Source organism: Siphateles boraxobius, unplaced genomic scaffold, assembly GCF_051911475.1.
Source record: "Siphateles boraxobius isolate OS27281-9 unplaced genomic scaffold, OSU_SipBor_1 191, whole genome shotgun sequence".
Classification (NCBI taxonomy): domain Eukaryota; kingdom Metazoa; phylum Chordata; class Actinopteri; order Cypriniformes; family Leuciscidae; genus Siphateles; species Siphateles boraxobius.
The window spans coordinates 42,501-60,000 of NW_027508801.1; the positions used below are offsets into that span (position 1 = coordinate 42,501).

Below are 17,500 nucleotides of genomic sequence, written 5' to 3' on the forward strand. Positions count from 1 at the left end.
TTCTTAAATTATATATGTATAATTTATAAATAAAGAACCATATAGAATTTATATATCATTAGCATATACCGTATATAATAAATACATGTTTTTTTTTTAAATATATTTTTATGTATTTGTTATATATACTTGTATTTATTATATATTAGATAATGTATATCATAAAATAATATATCATTTAAAATAATTTATTTCAAACTCTTTAACTTCATAATTTATATACATATAAAATCATTTATGATTAATTATTTAAGTTATTAATACACTATTTTATTTTATTATGTACATGTGTGTATATATTACTAAATAAAATAAGTATATAAAATGTGTATATCATTAACATGCATATAATGTGATGTTTATATAATTAATGGTATTATTTATTTGTATGTATTTATTATATATAAGGTGAAAATATATACATATACATATAAATATATATATATTAAGTTATTTAATTCAAAATCATTAAGTACATAATTTATATATAACAATTTATTAATACTGATATACCGTATATAAAATAAATTATGAAATAAAATAAATTAGTAATGTGTATAATGTACGACACACATGCTAAAGTTGACTAAAAAGAGGAATAAAAAATAATCTTTTGGAAATTGATCTTAATGCCTTAATTTAAAAAATGAGGAAAAATCCGACCTTTAACGACACCAATTTTCTTTGTGAACGAATAATGTATCATAAATAAATTAATGTTCTTCTTTAAAAATACAGGGTGCGTAAGTCAGGACACCCCTATGTTAAATTCCCATAGAGTTAGGCAGATTTTTATTTTTTAAAGCCAGTTATTTCATGGATCCGGGATAACATACATCCTGATAAAGTTCACTTGGCCTTTGGGATAAAAATATCCCACATCATCATCACACACACTTCACCATACCTAGAGATTGACATGGTGTTATTTCAGTTCGGCTAATAGCTGGTTTGATTTGCATTGAGAGATGATCTTATGGAAAGTTCCTCATGTCAATCTCTAGGTATGGTGAAGTGTGTGTGATGATGATGTGGGATATTTTTATCCCAAAGGCCAAGTGAACTTTATCAGGATGTATGTTATCCCGGATCCATGAAATAACTGGCTTTAAAAAATAAAAATCTGCCTAACTCTATGGGAATTTAACATAGGGGTGTCCTGACTTATGCAACCTGTATTTTAATGAAGAACATTTATTTATTTACGATAAATTATTCATTCACAAAGAAAACTGGTGTCCTTAAAGGTTGGATTTTTCCTCATTTTTAAAATTAAGGCATTAAGATCAATTTCCAAAAGATGATTTTTTATTCCTCTTTTTAGTCAACTTTAGCATGAGTGTGTTCACTTATTCACATCACTGTATATATACATAATAAAATAATATATAGTTTATAACTATTTATTTAAAATTCATTATTTATCATTTATATATAAAATATTTTTTAATTCACTATTTAAATGATTAATAATATACTAATCTATGATAATATAAATTAAAACAATTATAAGATATATATAATAAAATAATATAACTATTTATTTATGCTCAAATTCATTATTTATTTATACATAAAATAATTTTTAATTAACTATTTAAAATATGAGTTATATACTAATTTATGCTAATATACATTAATATATATATATATATATATATATATATATATATATATATATAATATATATTATATATAATAAAATAATATAACTTTATTTTTGTTCAAATACATAATTTATAATTTATATATTCAATATTTTTTATGTTAAATAAATTATTAATAATATACTAATTTATGCTATTTTACATTTATATATAAACATAGATAAATGTACAGTATTTGTATCTGTATCTCTATCAGTATCTGTGTGTGTGTGTGTGTGTGTGTGTGTGTGTGTGTGTGTGTACCCTGCAGCGGTGTCTCAGTGATGTAGGGTGTGTGTGTGTGTGTGTGTGTGTGTGTGTGTACCCTGCAGCGGTGTCTCAGTGATGTAGGGTGTGTGTGTGTGTGTGTGTGTGTGTGTACCCTGCAGCGGTGTCTCAGTGATGTAGGGTGTGTGTGTGTGTGTGTGTGTGTACCCTGCAGCGGTGTCTCAGTGATGTAGGGTGTGTGTGTGTGTGTGTGTGTGTGTACCCTGCAGCGGTGTCTCAGTGATGTAGGGTGTGTGTGTGTGTGTGTGTGTGTGTGTACCCTGCAGCGGTGTCTCAGTGATGTAGGGTGTGTGTGTGTGTGTGTGTGTGTGTACCCTGCAGCGGTGTCTCAGTGATGTAGGGTGTGTGTGTGTGTGTGTGTGTGTGTGTGTACCCTGCAGCGGTGTCTCAGTGATGTAGGGTGTGTGTGTGTGTGTGTGTACCCTGCAGCGGTGTCTCAGTGATGTAGGGTGTGTGTGTGTGTGTGTGTGTGTGTACCCTGCAGCGGTGTCTCAGTGATGTAGGGTGTGTGTGTGTGTGTGTGTGTGTGTACCCTGCAGCGGTGTCTCAGTGATGTAGGGTGTGTGTGTGTGTGTGTGTGTACCCTGCAGTGGTGTCTCAGTGATGTAGGGTGTGTGTGTACCCTGCAGTGGTGTCTCAGTGATGTAGGGTGTGTGTGTGTACCCTGCAGCGGTGTCTCAGTGATGTAGGGTGTGTGTGTGTGTGTGTGTGTACCCTGCAGCGGTGTCTCAGTGATGTAGGGTGTGTGTGTGTGTGTGTGTACCCTGCAGCGGTGTCTCAGTGATGTAGGGTGTGTGTGTGTGTACCCTGCAGCGGTGTCTCAGTGATGTAGGGTGTGTGTGTGTGTGTGTGTACCCTGCAGCGGTGTCTCAGTGATGTAGGGTGTGTGTGTGTGTGTGTGTACCCTGCAGTGGTGTCTCAGTGATGTAGGGTGTGTGTGTGTACCCTGCAGCGGTGTCTCAGTGATGTAGGGTGTGTGTGTGTGTGTGTGTACCCTGCAGCGGTGTCTCAGTGATGTAGGGTGTGTGTGTGTGTGTGTGTACCCTGCAGCGGTGTCTCAGTGATGTAGTGTGTGTGTGTGTGTGTGTGTGTGTACCCTGCAGCGGTGTCTCAGTGATGTAGGGTGTGTGTGTGTGTGTGTGTGTGTACCCTGCAGTGGTGTCTCAGTGATGTAGGGTGTGTGTGTGTGTGTGTACCCTGCAGCGGTGTCTCAGTGATGTAGGGTGTGTGTGTGTGTGTGTGTGTACCCTGCAGCGGTGTCTCAGTGATGTAGGGTGTGTGTGTGTGTGTGTGTGTGTGTGTGTACCCTGCAGCGGTGTCTCAGTGATGTAGGGTGTGTGTGTGTGTGTGTGTGTGTGTGTACCCTGCAGCGGTGTCTCAGTGATGTAGGGTGTGTGTGTGTGTGTGTGTACCCTGCAGCGGTGTCTCAGTGATGTAGGGTGTGTGTGTGTGTGTACCCTGCAGCGGTGTCTCAGTGATGTAGGGTGTGTGTGTGTGTGTGTGTGTACCCTGCAGCGGTGTCTCAGTGATGTAGGGTGTGTGTGTGTGTGTGTGTGTGTGTGTGTGTGTACCCTGCAGCGGTGTCTCAGTGATGTAGGGTGTGTGTGTGTGTGTGTGTGTGTGTACCCTGCAGCGGTGTCTCAGTGATGTAGGGTGTGTGTGTGTGTGTGTGTACCCTGCAGCGGTGTCTCAGTGATGTAGGGTGTGTGTGTGTGTGTGTGTACCCTGCAGCGGTGTCTCAGTGATGTAGGGTGTGTGTGTGTGTGTGTGTGTGTGTACCCTGCAGTGGTGTCTCAGTGATGTAGGGTGTGTGTGTGTGTGTGTGTGTGTACCCTGCAGCGGTGTCTCAGTGATGTAGGGTGTGTGTGTGTGTGTGTGTACCCTGCAGCGGTGTCTCAGTGATGTAGGGTGTGTGTGTGTGTGTACCCTGTAGCGGTGTCTCAGTGATGTAGGGTGTGTGTGTGTGTGTGTACCCTGCAGCGGTGTCTCAGTGATGTAGGGTGTGTGTGTGTGTGTGTGTGTACCCTGCAGCGGTGTCTCAGTGATGTAGGGTGTGTGTGTGTGTGTGTGTGTGTGTACCCTGCAGCGGTGTCTCAGTGATGTAGGGTGTGTGTGTGTGTGTGTGTACCCTGCAGTGGTGTCTCAGTGATGTAGGGTGTGTGTGTGTGTGTACCCTGCAGCGGTGTCTCAGTGATGTAGGGTGTGTGTGTGTGTGTGTGTACCCTGCAGCGGTGTCTCAGTGATGTAGGGTGTGTGTGTGTGTGTACCCTGTAGCGGTGTCTCAGTGATGTAGGGTGTGTGTGTGTGTGTGTACCCTGCAGCGGTGTCTCAGTGATGTAGGGTGTGTGTGTGTGTGTGTGTACCCTGCAGCGGTGTCTCAGTGATGTAGGGTGTGTGTGTGTGTGTGTGTGTGTGTACCCTGCAGCGGTGTCTCAGTGATGTAGGGTGTGTGTGTGTGTGTGTGTGTGTGTACCCTGCAGCGGTGTCTCAGTGATGTAGGGTGTGTGTGTGTGTGTGTGTGTGTGTACCCTGCAGCGGTGTCTCAGTGATGTAGGGTGTGTGTGTGTGTGTGTGTGTGTACCCTGCAGCGGTGTCTCAGTGATGTAGGGTGTGTGTGTGTGTGTGTGTGTGTGTGTACCCTGCAGCGGTGTCTCAGTGATGTAGGGTGTGTGTGTGTGTGTGTGTGTGTGTGTACCCTGCAGCGGTGTCTCAGTGATGTAGGGTGTGTGTGTGTGTGTGTGTGTGTGTACCCTGCAGTGGTGTCTCAGTGATGTAGGGTGTGTGTGTGTGTGTGTGTGTGTGTACCCTGCAGCGGTGTCTCAGTGATGTAGGGTGTGTGTGTGTGTGTGTGTGTGTGTGTGTACCCTGCAGCGGTGTCTCAGTGATGTAGGGTGTGTGTGTGTGTGTGTGTGTGTGTACCCTGCAGCGGTGTCTCAGTGATGTAGGGTGTGTGTGTGTGTGTGTGTACCCTGCAGCGGTGTCTCAGTGATGTAGGGTGTGTGTGTGTGTACCCTGCAGCGGTGTCTCAGTGATGTAGGGTGTGTGTGTGTGTGTGTGTACCCTGCAGCGGTGTCTCAGTGATGTAGGGTGTGTGTGTGTGTGTGTGTACCCTGCAGTGGTGTCTCAGTGATGTAGGGTGTGTGTGTGTACCCTGCAGCGGTGTCTCAGTGATGTAGGGTGTGTGTGTGTGTGTGTGTACCCTGCAGCGGTGTCTCAGTGATGTAGGGTGTGTGTGTGTGTGTGTGTACCCTGCAGCGGTGTCTCAGTGATGTAGTGTGTGTGTGTGTGTGTGTGTGTGTACCCTGCAGCGGTGTCTCAGTGATGTAGGGTGTGTGTGTGTGTGTGTGTGTGTACCCTGCAGTGGTGTCTCAGTGATGTAGGGTGTGTGTGTGTGTGTGTACCCTGCAGCGGTGTCTCAGTGATGTAGGGTGTGTGTGTGTGTGTGTGTGTACCCTGCAGCGGTGTCTCAGTGATGTAGGGTGTGTGTGTGTGTGTGTGTGTGTACCCTGCAGCGGTGTCTCAGTGATGTAGGGTGTGTGTGTGTGTGTGTGTGTGTGTGTACCCTGCAGCGGTGTCTCAGTGATGTAGGGTGTGTGTGTGTGTGTGTGTACCCTGCAGCGGTGTCTCAGTGATGTAGGGTGTGTGTGTGTGTGTACCCTGCAGCGGTGTCTCAGTGATGTAGGGTGTGTGTGTGTGTGTGTGTGTACCCTGCAGCGGTGTCTCAGTGATGTAGGGTGTGTGTGTGTGTGTGTGTGTGTGTACCCTGCAGCGGTGTCTCAGTGATGTAGGGTGTGTGTGTGTGTGTGTGTGTACCCTGCAGCGGTGTCTCAGTGATGTAGGGTGTGTGTGTGTGTGTGTGTGTGTACCCTGCAGCGGTGTCTCAGTGATGTAGGGTGTGTGTTTGTGTGTGTGTGTGTGTGTACCCTGCAGCGGTGTCTCAGTGATGTAGGGTGTGTGTGTGTGTGTGTGTGTGTGTGTACCCTGCAGCGGTGTCTCAGTGATGTAGGGTGTGTGTGTGTGTGTGTGTGTGTGTGTACCCTGCAGCGGTGTCTCAGTGATGTAGGGTGTGTGTGTGTGTGTGTGTGTGTGTACCCTGCAGTGGTGTCTCAGTGATGTAGGGTGTGTGTGTGTGTGTGTGTGTGTGTACCCTGCAGCGGTGTCTCAGTGATGTAGGGTGTGTGTGTGTGTGTGTGTGTGTGTGTGTACCCTGCAGCGGTGTCTCAGTGATGTAGGGTGTGTGTGTGTGTGTGTGTGTGTGTACCCTGCAGCGGTGTCTCAGTGATGTAGGGTGTGTGTGTGTGTGTGTGTGTGTGTGTGTACCCTGCAGTGGTGTCTCAGTGATGTAGGGTGTGTGTGTGTGTGTGTGTGTGTGTGTACCCTGCAGTGGTGTCTCAGTGATGTAGGGTGTGTGTGTGTGTGTGTGTACCCTGCAGCGGTGTCTCAGTGATGTAGGGTGTGTGTGTGTGTGTGTGTGTACCCTGCAGTGGTGTCTCAGTGATGTAGGGTGTGTGTGTGTGTGTGTGTGTGTGTGTGTGTACCCTGCAGCGGTGTCTCAGTGATGTAGGGTGTGTGTGTGTGTGTGTGTGTGTGTGTACCCTGCAGCGGTGTCTCAGTGATGTAGGGTGTGTGTGTGTGTGTGTGTGTGTGTGTGTGTACCCTGCAGCGGTGTCTCAGTGATGTAGGGTGTGTGTGTGTGTGTGTGTGTGTGTGTGTACCCTGCAGCGGTGTCTCAGTGATGTAGGGTGTGTGTGTGTGTGTGTGTGTGTGTGTGTGTACCCTGCAGCGGTGTCTCAGTGATGTAGGGTGTGTGTGTGTGTGTGTGTGTGTGTGTGTGTACCCTGCAGCGGTGTCTCAGTGATGTAGGGTGTGTGTGTGTGTGTGTGTGTGTGTGTGTACCCTGCAGCGGTGTCTCAGTGATGTAGGGTGTGTGTGTGTGTGTGTGTGTGTGTGTGTGTGTGTGTGTACCCTGCAGCGGTGTCTCAGTGATGTAGGGTGTGTCTCCTGCACTCAGGCTGCTCGTGGAGTTTCCCAGAAGGTCGGGCAGAGATGAAGACACTGACGGAGCCGACGCTTTCCTCCGCCACGTCAACACCGGCGTGAAGTCCGCGCTCACCGGGAACTCGTCCTGAACAACAGCAATAGATTATTACGGTACACAACAGCTCATAGATAGACAGAGGAGGACTAGTGTGTGTGCATCGTGTGTTTACATTTCATAACTGCGCCACCTATTGGTCGAAAGTGATAATAATTTGAGTTAATGTATATGATTTTTCAGCCATTTTGCCTAAATTCATCGTTTTTCAGTGCACAAGCCCCTTACCTGAGTGAATACAGATACTACTGGTCAAATATTACTCCGTTACAAGTAAAAGTTCTAAAGACCGATTCTTACTGAAGTAAAAGTACAGAAGTTCTCGTTTCTTAAAGTACTTAAGTATCAAAAGTAAATGTCAATACATTGTTTTTTATTATTGCATTGTTGTATGTAATTCTTACAGTACCGTATGCGTCTGAATCTACGCATGCCCTCATATCAATATCACATTATTTCTAGAACACAGTTCCAGTGTTGGGATTGAATGTGGGATTGGATAAGTGTGACTCAATAACGTCCACAATGCTTTCGGACACACAAATGGCTGATCCCTCAAATAATGCCCTACTTTGGCTTTTCTACAATATTCACTCATGACAGTAAAATAGGGCATTATAAGTCAATCTACTGCAATATTTCCTCTCTCGATCAGTAGAAAATGTGGTTAACACACAGTCATGCTTGAAAAAATAAATAAAAAAATACCGTCATAAACGGGTATCATTTTGAAAAATGCCGTGATATAATTTTTGGTCATGCCGCCCACACTAGTGTTGCTCATACCGTGGACAGAGACCCAGGCTCCTCCAGAAACTGCTTCAGACTCAAACTCTTCTTCCCGTTCACCTGAGGATCAAACACACATCCTCACCTTCCTGCTTTCCTTTACATTCACTCACATGTGTGTTATTATCAGGGCCGTGAAACGAGTAATCGCATCCAAAATAAAACTTTGTGTTTACAAAATACATGTATGTGCACTGTGTATAATTATTTTGTATATATATATATAAATACACGCACATATGCATGTATATATTTAAGAAATATTTACACTTATATATTGTATATATCTTTATATATAATTTATATTATATTAATGCATGTATATATTTAAGAAATATTTGCATGTATAAACTGTATATATCTTAATATATAATTTATATTATATTAATGCAAGTATATATTTAAGAAATATTTGCACATATAAACTGTATATATCTTAATATATAATTTATATTATATTAATGCATGTATATATTTAAGAAATATTTGCATGTATAAACTGTATATATCTTTATATATAATTTATATTATATTAATGCAAGTATATATTTAAGAAATATTTGCACGTATAAACTGTATATATCTTAATATATAATTTATATTATATTAATGCATGTATATATTTAAGAAATATTTGCACGTATATATTTTATATATCTATATATAATTCATATTATATTAATGCATGTATATATTTAAGAAATATTTGCATGTATATACTGTATATATCTTTATATATAATTTATATTACATATAAATATTTTATATATAAATAAATAAAAATTCTTAAATATATAACATGCATATGTGTGTGTATTTATATATACAAGATTATTGTATACACAGCACACACACATATATTATGTAAACACAAACTTTTATTTTGGATGCGATTAATCGTTTCACAGCCCTAGTTATTACAATACAATATTGCAAGCAACATTAATGCAACAAAAGCCTGATAATGTGTGTGTCACCTGCAGGTGTGTGCAGATCCTCCTGAGCACGTCATACACACTGTCCCGCGACAGCAGAGACACAAACACATACTGACAAAGAGAAAGAAACTTGTTACAATCTAAAGTCTCTTAAGCAACTAAGCTAAACTAACTTAAAGTCCCCCTGTGGTGAAAATCCAGCTTTTAATGTTGTTTATATGTCTATGTGGTGTTTAATAAGCTCTAAGACAAACCATGTGTAAATTCATAAGTCGACAGCATTGCTGAGTATTTCCTCCTTAAAACTGCAGTGAACCAAAGACAGTCTCAAAAACACGCTTTGAAATCGCTGGTGTTTCTGACGTCACAAACTACCTTGCAACCAATCAGATCAACGTGTGATCGTCAACGAGTGGATCTCTGAGCTGAGTGAGTGAGTGAGTGGAGGCGGGGCTCATTTGCATATTCATAGAACCACGCATAATATAAATGAGGCAAGGGTGTCGAGTTACATTCAAGATATTTTAAGGCATGAAGAGATTTTTTTTAAGGAAAAATACATTTAAATATGTAATTTTGGTGATCAAAGATGAGCGTTAAGGGAAACAATTATTCACTACAGGGGGGCTTTAAATAAGTATTAAGTCACACTGAAATAAAGTTCTCTTTGATGATATTAATTAAATAATATATGTAAGTATATATATGTGTGCGTGTTAATTAAATGTAAAATAATGTATGTATATATATATTTGAATATCCGGATGAATATTGTGGCACATAAAGCTGCCTCTCAGGACTAAATTTAGTTCTTTTCGCTGCTTATGGCGCTTAAACAGTCAAACACACACAAAATAATGTCAAAATGCCAGTCTTGGCGAGTAATCATGTAAACAGTCAGTTATGTTTTAAGTGAATGTTAAAAGTCGAGAAAGAAAACACACGTGTAACAGTATAATGGATACGTGTGTCAGGTCTTAAAGGGACAGCAGCCTAATAAACCTGCTGCCAAACTATCAGATAATATTGAAAAAATTATAAAATAAAAAAGTTAATGTCAAGCAATGTATCTCAACAAAAAAATATTTTCTTACTCAGTATTTTTATCTTGTTTCCAGTCCAAATATCTAAAAATTCTTAAATCAAGAAGCATTTACTAGAGAAGTAAAATGACATAAGAAATATCTTGTTTTCTGAAAGAAATATAAAAATTAAGTGATTTTGTGCTTACAACAAGCTAAATTATCTGCTAACGGGGTAAGAAAAATAATCTTAACTTCTTGGTAACCAAGAAAAATAATTAAACTCAGATTACACCCACCAGAAAACAAGATATCATTTCTTCTGTCAGTTTACTTCTCTAGTAAATGCTTCTTGATTTAAGAATTTTTCAATATTTGGACTGGAAACAAGACAAAAATACTAAGTAAGAAGAGCATTTTTTGCAGTGTATATATATATATATATAGGAGATACAATTAAGATGTCAACGGGATCTAAATTGTGATTTGTTTTTGTTTTTTCTCTTGGCAAATACAGTATGAAATCTGCCGTCACGATGGACTTTGTATCCAGTGTGTCTTTCTGAACTGTGTTGTGCATCATCAGTGTTTGATGACGCTGGTGAACCTGCAGATCGTGTGTGTGAACCTGCAGATCGTGTGTGTGTGTGAAGCGTTTGCGCTCTCCACCTTCTGGCTGGTGTCGGTAGTGATGGCGAGACCGTTGGGAACCAGTCCTGCAGTTTTGTGTTTCTTCACCAGTCGCACAGACACCACAGGGATGGCGACCTAAACCGACAAACACAACCACCACATTACTAGAATAATTATATCGATTATCACTCTTCGATAAAAACATCACATATAAGCAGTTATTATGAGGACTTTCACTTTGGAAAAAAGCATCTGCTAAATGATCTAAAGTAAAGAACTGTATCAGAGTTGAAGATCCTGGATCTTTGTACTTTTCATTCTATCAGCGTCAACAAACAAAACAAAGACAAAACAAACAGAACGGAAGATAAAAATGGGAAAAACTCATCCGAATTTAGGCAAACCTGAACTGAACATAAGGTCTAGCACAGCAGTAACGTCAACAAAGCGGCGGGTTTAAATCAGGTCAATATTCACGAATATTCAGTTGTTTTAGAATCAGTGATACACATTAGAGTTTCTTTCATGTGTTTAAATCTTTTTATTTGGTATTCTAGCAAAAGATCACTTGTAATTACACTTTTTTTTAAATGCAAACACATCCCAATAAAAATGCATGAAACAAAAAAAAAGAAATAGGGGTAATAATAATTGAACAGAATTTTTTTTAATAAATTAAAATAAACTAGGGGGGGAAAAACATCAACTAGTTTCTTTCATTTTGAATTAGTTTTCGAACATCTGATACCGATCAGACGAAACCGACTGGATAAGATTTTTATTCAAAGCATTGAAGACTTTCCTGATTTCCCCTAGAAATAAATTTTTTTTTTGGGAAATATTTTTTCATTTCCAGATCTGGAAATCACCTCTTTTAAAATCAGAAGTTTATTATGATGACAGATCTTCATATATTTTGTTTGTTTACATGCCCAACGTATAATTAGGCATTAAAACATTATAAAGTACGACAGAAAATATCAATAACTGTTAAACATTTCTGTAATCTGTCATGGAAAAATAGATAAAAATAGGCTGTGTGAGTTTTTGTGTCATATTTATATCATGATATAGTTGAGCAATATATCACACAAGTGCTGTTTTTGTCCTGAATTGCACAAATGTGATACTGATTTTATACATACATTACATTTATACAATAAGAAGTTAATATTGTGTTATGTTTTAGACACAATATTGTCTGCTTTTGTGAACACAAATATTCCCTATAAAGACAGAGCACAACCGATAAATCCGTTTCTGAATCCGCATTTTGAGTGAATCAATCGAGTGAAACAATGATTCAATGACTCATTCATAAAGAGAGCCATTTACTTCATTCCTGAATGAATCAGCAGTTTGAACAAATCGAATGAACGAATGATTCAATGACTCATTCATAAAGAGAGCCATTTACTTCATTCCTGAATGAATCAGCAGTTTGAACAAATCGAATGAACGAATGATTCAATGACTCACTCATAAAGAGAGCCATTTACTTCATTCCTGACTGAATCAGCAGTTTGAACAAATCGAATGAATTAATGATTCAATGACTCACTCATTTAGACATTTACCGCCATCTACTGGCAGTTCTAAACGAAAAATTATTTCATTTTTCCATATTAATAAAAAAATCCTTAAAGGTTATAATCATTTACTCACCTTTATGGCCATAGAAGCCTGAATTTTTATGTGAACTAAATTATGTTTATATGTTTTTTTTTCTAAAGCTACTTTTTGTAATGTCTATTTGATGCTTTTCTCATTTAACACAATAATGACTTTAAATGATCTTTTAGTGGTAATTTCTCAGGCAAATTTGATGTGCGATTAAATTGCATGTAATTAATAAGATCGCTTGACAGCCCTAATTTTAAAATGAACTTTTATTTGTATATTTTAATTTTAGTTTAAGTCATTTTTTCACGTGCAATAATTATTTAGCTTTAATTTGTTTTTATTTCAGTTTTAGAATTTAAAGTTTTCCATCTGTATAAATATTATTTCAGTTTCATTTTTAAATTTACAATTTAAAAAAAAAATAGTTTTAGCTAACAGTAATGATAAAATAATAAATAAAATAATGATAACCAACACTGATGCAGATATGATGGCTGATAAATCTCGAATCCTTACACTTTATTTTTGCACGTTAAAGTATTCGCTACAAACCTTAATGTCTTTGCCGAAAAGGTTTGCGTAGAAACACAGCCAGTTTCGAGAAATATAAAGCCGTCCTTGCAGCAGAATGTCCCGCAGAAGAGCGCAGGAATACACTGGAGAAAACAGGACATTTTGTGTCAAATACAACACATATATATTCAAATCTGATGCCAAATCCAAACTAAACCAGCATAGCAGTATAACGTACGACAGAAAATATCAATAACTGTTATACATTTCTGTAATCTGTCATGGAAAAAGAGATAAAAATAGGCTGTGTGAGTTTTTGTGTCATATTTATATCATGATATAGTCGAGCAATATCACACAAGTGCTGTTTTTGTCCTGAATAGCACAAATGTGATACTGATTTTATACATACATTACATTTATACAATAAGAAGTTTTTATTGTGTTATGTTTTAGACTTTTGCGAACAAAAATATTCCCTATAAAGCCAGAGCACAACCGTTAAACCGTTGATTCAATGACTCATTCATAAAGAGAGCCATTTACTTCATTCCTGAATGAATCAGCAGTTTGAACAAATCGAATGAATGAATGATTCAATGACTCATTCATAAAGAGAGCAATTTACTTCATTCCTGAATGAATCAGCAGTTTGAATAAATCGAATGAAACAATGATTCAATGACTCATTCATAAAGAGAGCCATTTACTTCATTCCTGAATGAATCAGCAGTTTGAACAAATCGAATGAATTAATGATTCAATGACTCACTCATAAAGAGAGCCATTTACTTCATTCCTGAATGAATCAGCAGTTTGAACAAATCGAATGAATTAATGATTCAATGACTCACTCATAAAGAGAGCCATTTACTTCATTCCTGAATGAATCAGCAGTTTGAGCAAATCGAATGAGCGAATGATTCAATGACTCACTCATAAAGAGAGCCATTTACTTCATTCCTGAATGAATCAGCAGTTTGAACAAATCGAATGAATGAATGATTCAATGACTCACTCATAAAGAGAGCCATTTACTTCATTCCTGACTGAATCAGCAGTTTGAACAAATCGAATGAATTAATGATTCAATGACTCACTCATTTAGACATTTACCGCCATCTACTGGCAGTTCTAAACGAAAAATTATTTCATTTTTCCATATTAATAAAAAAATCCTTAAAGGTTATAATCATTTACTCACCTTTATGGCCATAGAAGCCTGAATGTTTATGTGAAATAAATTATGTTTATATGTTTTTTTTTCTAAAGCTACTTTTTGTAATGTCTATTTGATGCTTTTCTCATTCACAACATCACAAATCCGCCACGTTACCCTTCATCAGGATCTCTTCCTTCGGGACGGTGGAGAACAGTTTGTGGTACTGAGAGTTGTATTTGCTGACGGTCTGTGAAGAAAAACATGCCGATGGAGACTTTTGCATTGGTTTAATCTTCCTCTCCTTTCATGCATAACACAGCGGCATCTTCATGTGAAAATCCTAACTTCATTTGTCGTGAAATCGGTTAAATGAACACTATCAGTTCAGAAACCTTCTCTAGAAGCCGTAACACTAAACATGACACATGACAGGAAGCGTTTAGTTCTGCACGTGTGGGAAACTCCCACGCTGGAAACTTCTTGATTCAGTTGCACCTGATAAAAACCACCGAAGGCTTTATGGTCGTCCAGCACCCGAGGGTTTCTGACTTCATTAAAGCTGGGACTGAATTGGTGGACGGCCCATGAGGAACAAGGCTTTGTAATGTTTAACTACAATCTTGCATCATGGATGACCGATAAACACAACTGAGAATCTATTAATGCAAGATCTAAAGATACTTTAATCCAAGCACTTTACTATGCATTTCAGGAATGCTTTTTTAATTAGTAACTTTGAATCATACCTTACACAAAGATTTATGCAACAAGTTATTGTTCATCTGCTGGATATTATCTGATTTAGACATGAAATATACTTACTGAACCCCTGTAGCATTTCTTTACATCTTCATAAGACAGATCATCAATCAGCTGGAGCCTGAAAACACAAATAAAGTACAATTATTACTAATGCTGTTAGTAGTAAAAATACAGTATTAGTGGGGAAATAATGTTATACTACTACTACTAATAACAATGTATACACACACACACACACACACACACACACACACACACACACACACACACACACACACACACACACATATATATATATATATATATATTAATTGAATATAAAATATATAAATATTTTAAACAATTTCCATTTGTAATATATGCAGTATATATATATATATATATATATATATATATATACTGCATATATTATAAATGGAAATTAATAAAAATATGTATATATTTTATATTCAATTAATATATAAATAAATTTATAAAATATTATATATATACTTTTTTTAGATTAAATATACACAATTATTATATATAATAATTATATAATATATCATTTTAAATGATATAAAATATGTATTATATTTCAAATTCAATTATTATATCAAATATGATATATACACACACATCTGTGTATTAGATTAATATTTAAAAATTATATTATATATATTTAAAAATTATATAAAATATTATATAAACACACACACATTTATTAAAAACATTTTTGATGCTAGTTATAATTTTTTTTTCCCGGAAAGACCTGGATAAAATGGCAGAAAAAACAACAACAACTACTTTACAACAAAAACTAACCAAGCCAAAACTGAAGAAGCAAATATGGATCTGGGTAAAAATATTTCAACCGGAAAAATTCACTGGAAAACACAATTTAATCTACATCAGTAAAATGTTTGTGTTAAACACGTAGATGCAAATCTTCTCTTTATGTATATTCCTGCAATGCAAAAACGTGTTGCAGTTCAGTGAAATCAAACACATGGTCACACATATTCATGAAAATAACACAGATGTGCATTTCTCCGTCGAGATCCAAATATCATGCAAAATGTGTGTTGCTAAATGATCATACAAACAGACATGAACCCCAAAAGCATCACTCCGGCTCCAGCCGCAGGCAAATATGTGCAAATGTACAAAGTGCATTTTCATATTTATTTACCAGGTCAAAACCTCAATGTCTTCCAACTTAAACAAACACACATCCATGAAATCAGCTTTTTATATATTAGGACGGGGTCCGTCACACAGCGATGATCATATTTGTGACCTTGGACCACAAAACCAGTCACATGGGTCAATTTTTTGGGAAATTGAGATGTATACATCATCTGGAAGCTGAATAAATAAGCTTTCCATTGATGTATGGTTTTTTATGATAGGACGATATTTGTCCGAGATAAGACTATTAGAAAATCTGGATTCTGAAGGTGCAAAAAAATCAAAACATTGAGAATTTATGTTTTTGATTGTGCTGCATTCACTCACAAAAATAAATGTTATATTTACGGTAGGAAATTTACAAAATATCTTCATGAAACATGATTTTAATATCCTAATGATTTTTGGCATAAAAAGAAAAACGATAATTTTGACTCATACAATGTATCGTTGGCTATTGCCACAAATATACCCGTGTGACTCGTGACTGGGTTTGTGATCCAGGGTCACATTTAAGTGGATCATGGCATCTAAAAGATTGAAAACCCTAGTCTAGGGGAAACTACCGAGACTGGAATGAGATGGTGATTTCTCATTCATTTCTTACAGAAAAATGCTGGACACAAAAACACAATGTTTGTGTATGCAATATTTCAATATAACTGGAGATCTTCCCGTCTCATTTGCCTGACTCCTTCACCCAATTCCCTGAACTTCCTCTCAGAAACAATCAATCATTGTTTATAACTTCTGGTGGCCGATGACTTCATAGAAGTTTCCTCATGTTTCCTTCCTGAAGCGGCTCATTTCAGCAAGTAAACAGCACAAACAGCTGTCAAACATGATCATTATCCTTCGAGCAGAGTAAGCTAACAGCTAACAGCTAACGTTCTCAGAACTTTTATTATTTATACATCAATCATGGAACGTTTTTTTTCTAAAAAGAAGAAGAAACCTTTCAGAAATAGTTCAGCAAACCATCAGATGAGAGGATTCAGCTCAGAAAAGTTTGCTCTCGTTAATGTTTCCACAAACACATCTGAGCTTCTGTTTGCTGTAGTCAGCGTTTCAAAATATATTACACACTGTTCTGGTTTGTTGCATTGATGACAGAAATTGCATAAATACACACAACAGTTTCTCCATAAGCTTAAAACAATATTCAGTAATTCACTCTGAGGAAATGTGAGCAGTTTTGTCTTCTTAAGCAAACAAGGGTCATTAAAATACTCCTGATTTACTCAATAAAGAAACACAAATCTAACAGAATAATACATAAAAACACTCTGTTTGGTATATGACATTTACATTTATTGTATCTTGTATATAGCTGTACAGTATGTGACAAATACAATCCTTGAATCTCAGAGGCCGCTTACACGACAATTCTTTCTTTTAATTAAAAATGGAAAACTTATGTGTTTTGGCCGTTCATTTACACAACGTTTTGGGGGCCTGAAAAAGCAAACTTCAAAGTGCAAGTTTTAAGAAAGATCCTGTTCTTGCTGAAGCTCAAACGTGATGCGTAACTCGAGAATGAACCTCATTGGTTCTTGCTGAAGCTCAAACATGATGCGTAACTCGAGAATGAACCTCATTGGCTCTTGCTGAAGCTCAAACGTGATGCGTAACTCGAGAATGAACCTCATTGGCTCTTGCTGAAGCTCAAACGTGATGCGTAACACGAGAATGAACATCATTGGTTCTTGCTGAAGCTCAAACGTGATGCGTAACTCGAGAATGAACCTCATTGGCTCTTGCTGAAGCTCAAACGTGATGCGTAACTCGAGAATGAACCTCATTGGCTCTTGCTGAAGCTCAAACGTGATGCGTAACTCGAGAATGAACCTCATTGGCTC

General features: G+C 37.7%; 1 protein-coding gene across 2 annotated transcripts in view; it reads right to left on the reverse strand.

The window, feature by feature from the left end:
- gramd2ab (GRAM domain containing 2Ab) overlaps positions 1–17,500 on the reverse strand; it is a 40,370-nt gene that overhangs the window by 5,316 nt on the left and 17,554 nt on the right. For both annotated transcript variants that reach the window (XM_077235436.1, XM_077235435.1), the window contains exons 3-9: positions 14,532–14,589; positions 13,884–13,956; positions 12,587–12,690; positions 10,448–10,546; positions 8,796–8,867; positions 7,816–7,878; positions 6,900–7,059 (exon numbers count right to left, since the gene is read on the reverse strand). In XM_077235436.1, the coding sequence (XP_077091551.1) occupies positions 6,900–7,059; positions 7,816–7,878; positions 8,796–8,867; positions 10,448–10,546; positions 12,587–12,690; positions 13,884–13,956; positions 14,532–14,589 (629 nt within the window). The remainder of the gene's footprint in view (positions 1–6,899; positions 7,060–7,815; positions 7,879–8,795; positions 8,868–10,447; positions 10,547–12,586; positions 12,691–13,883; positions 13,957–14,531; positions 14,590–17,500) is intronic.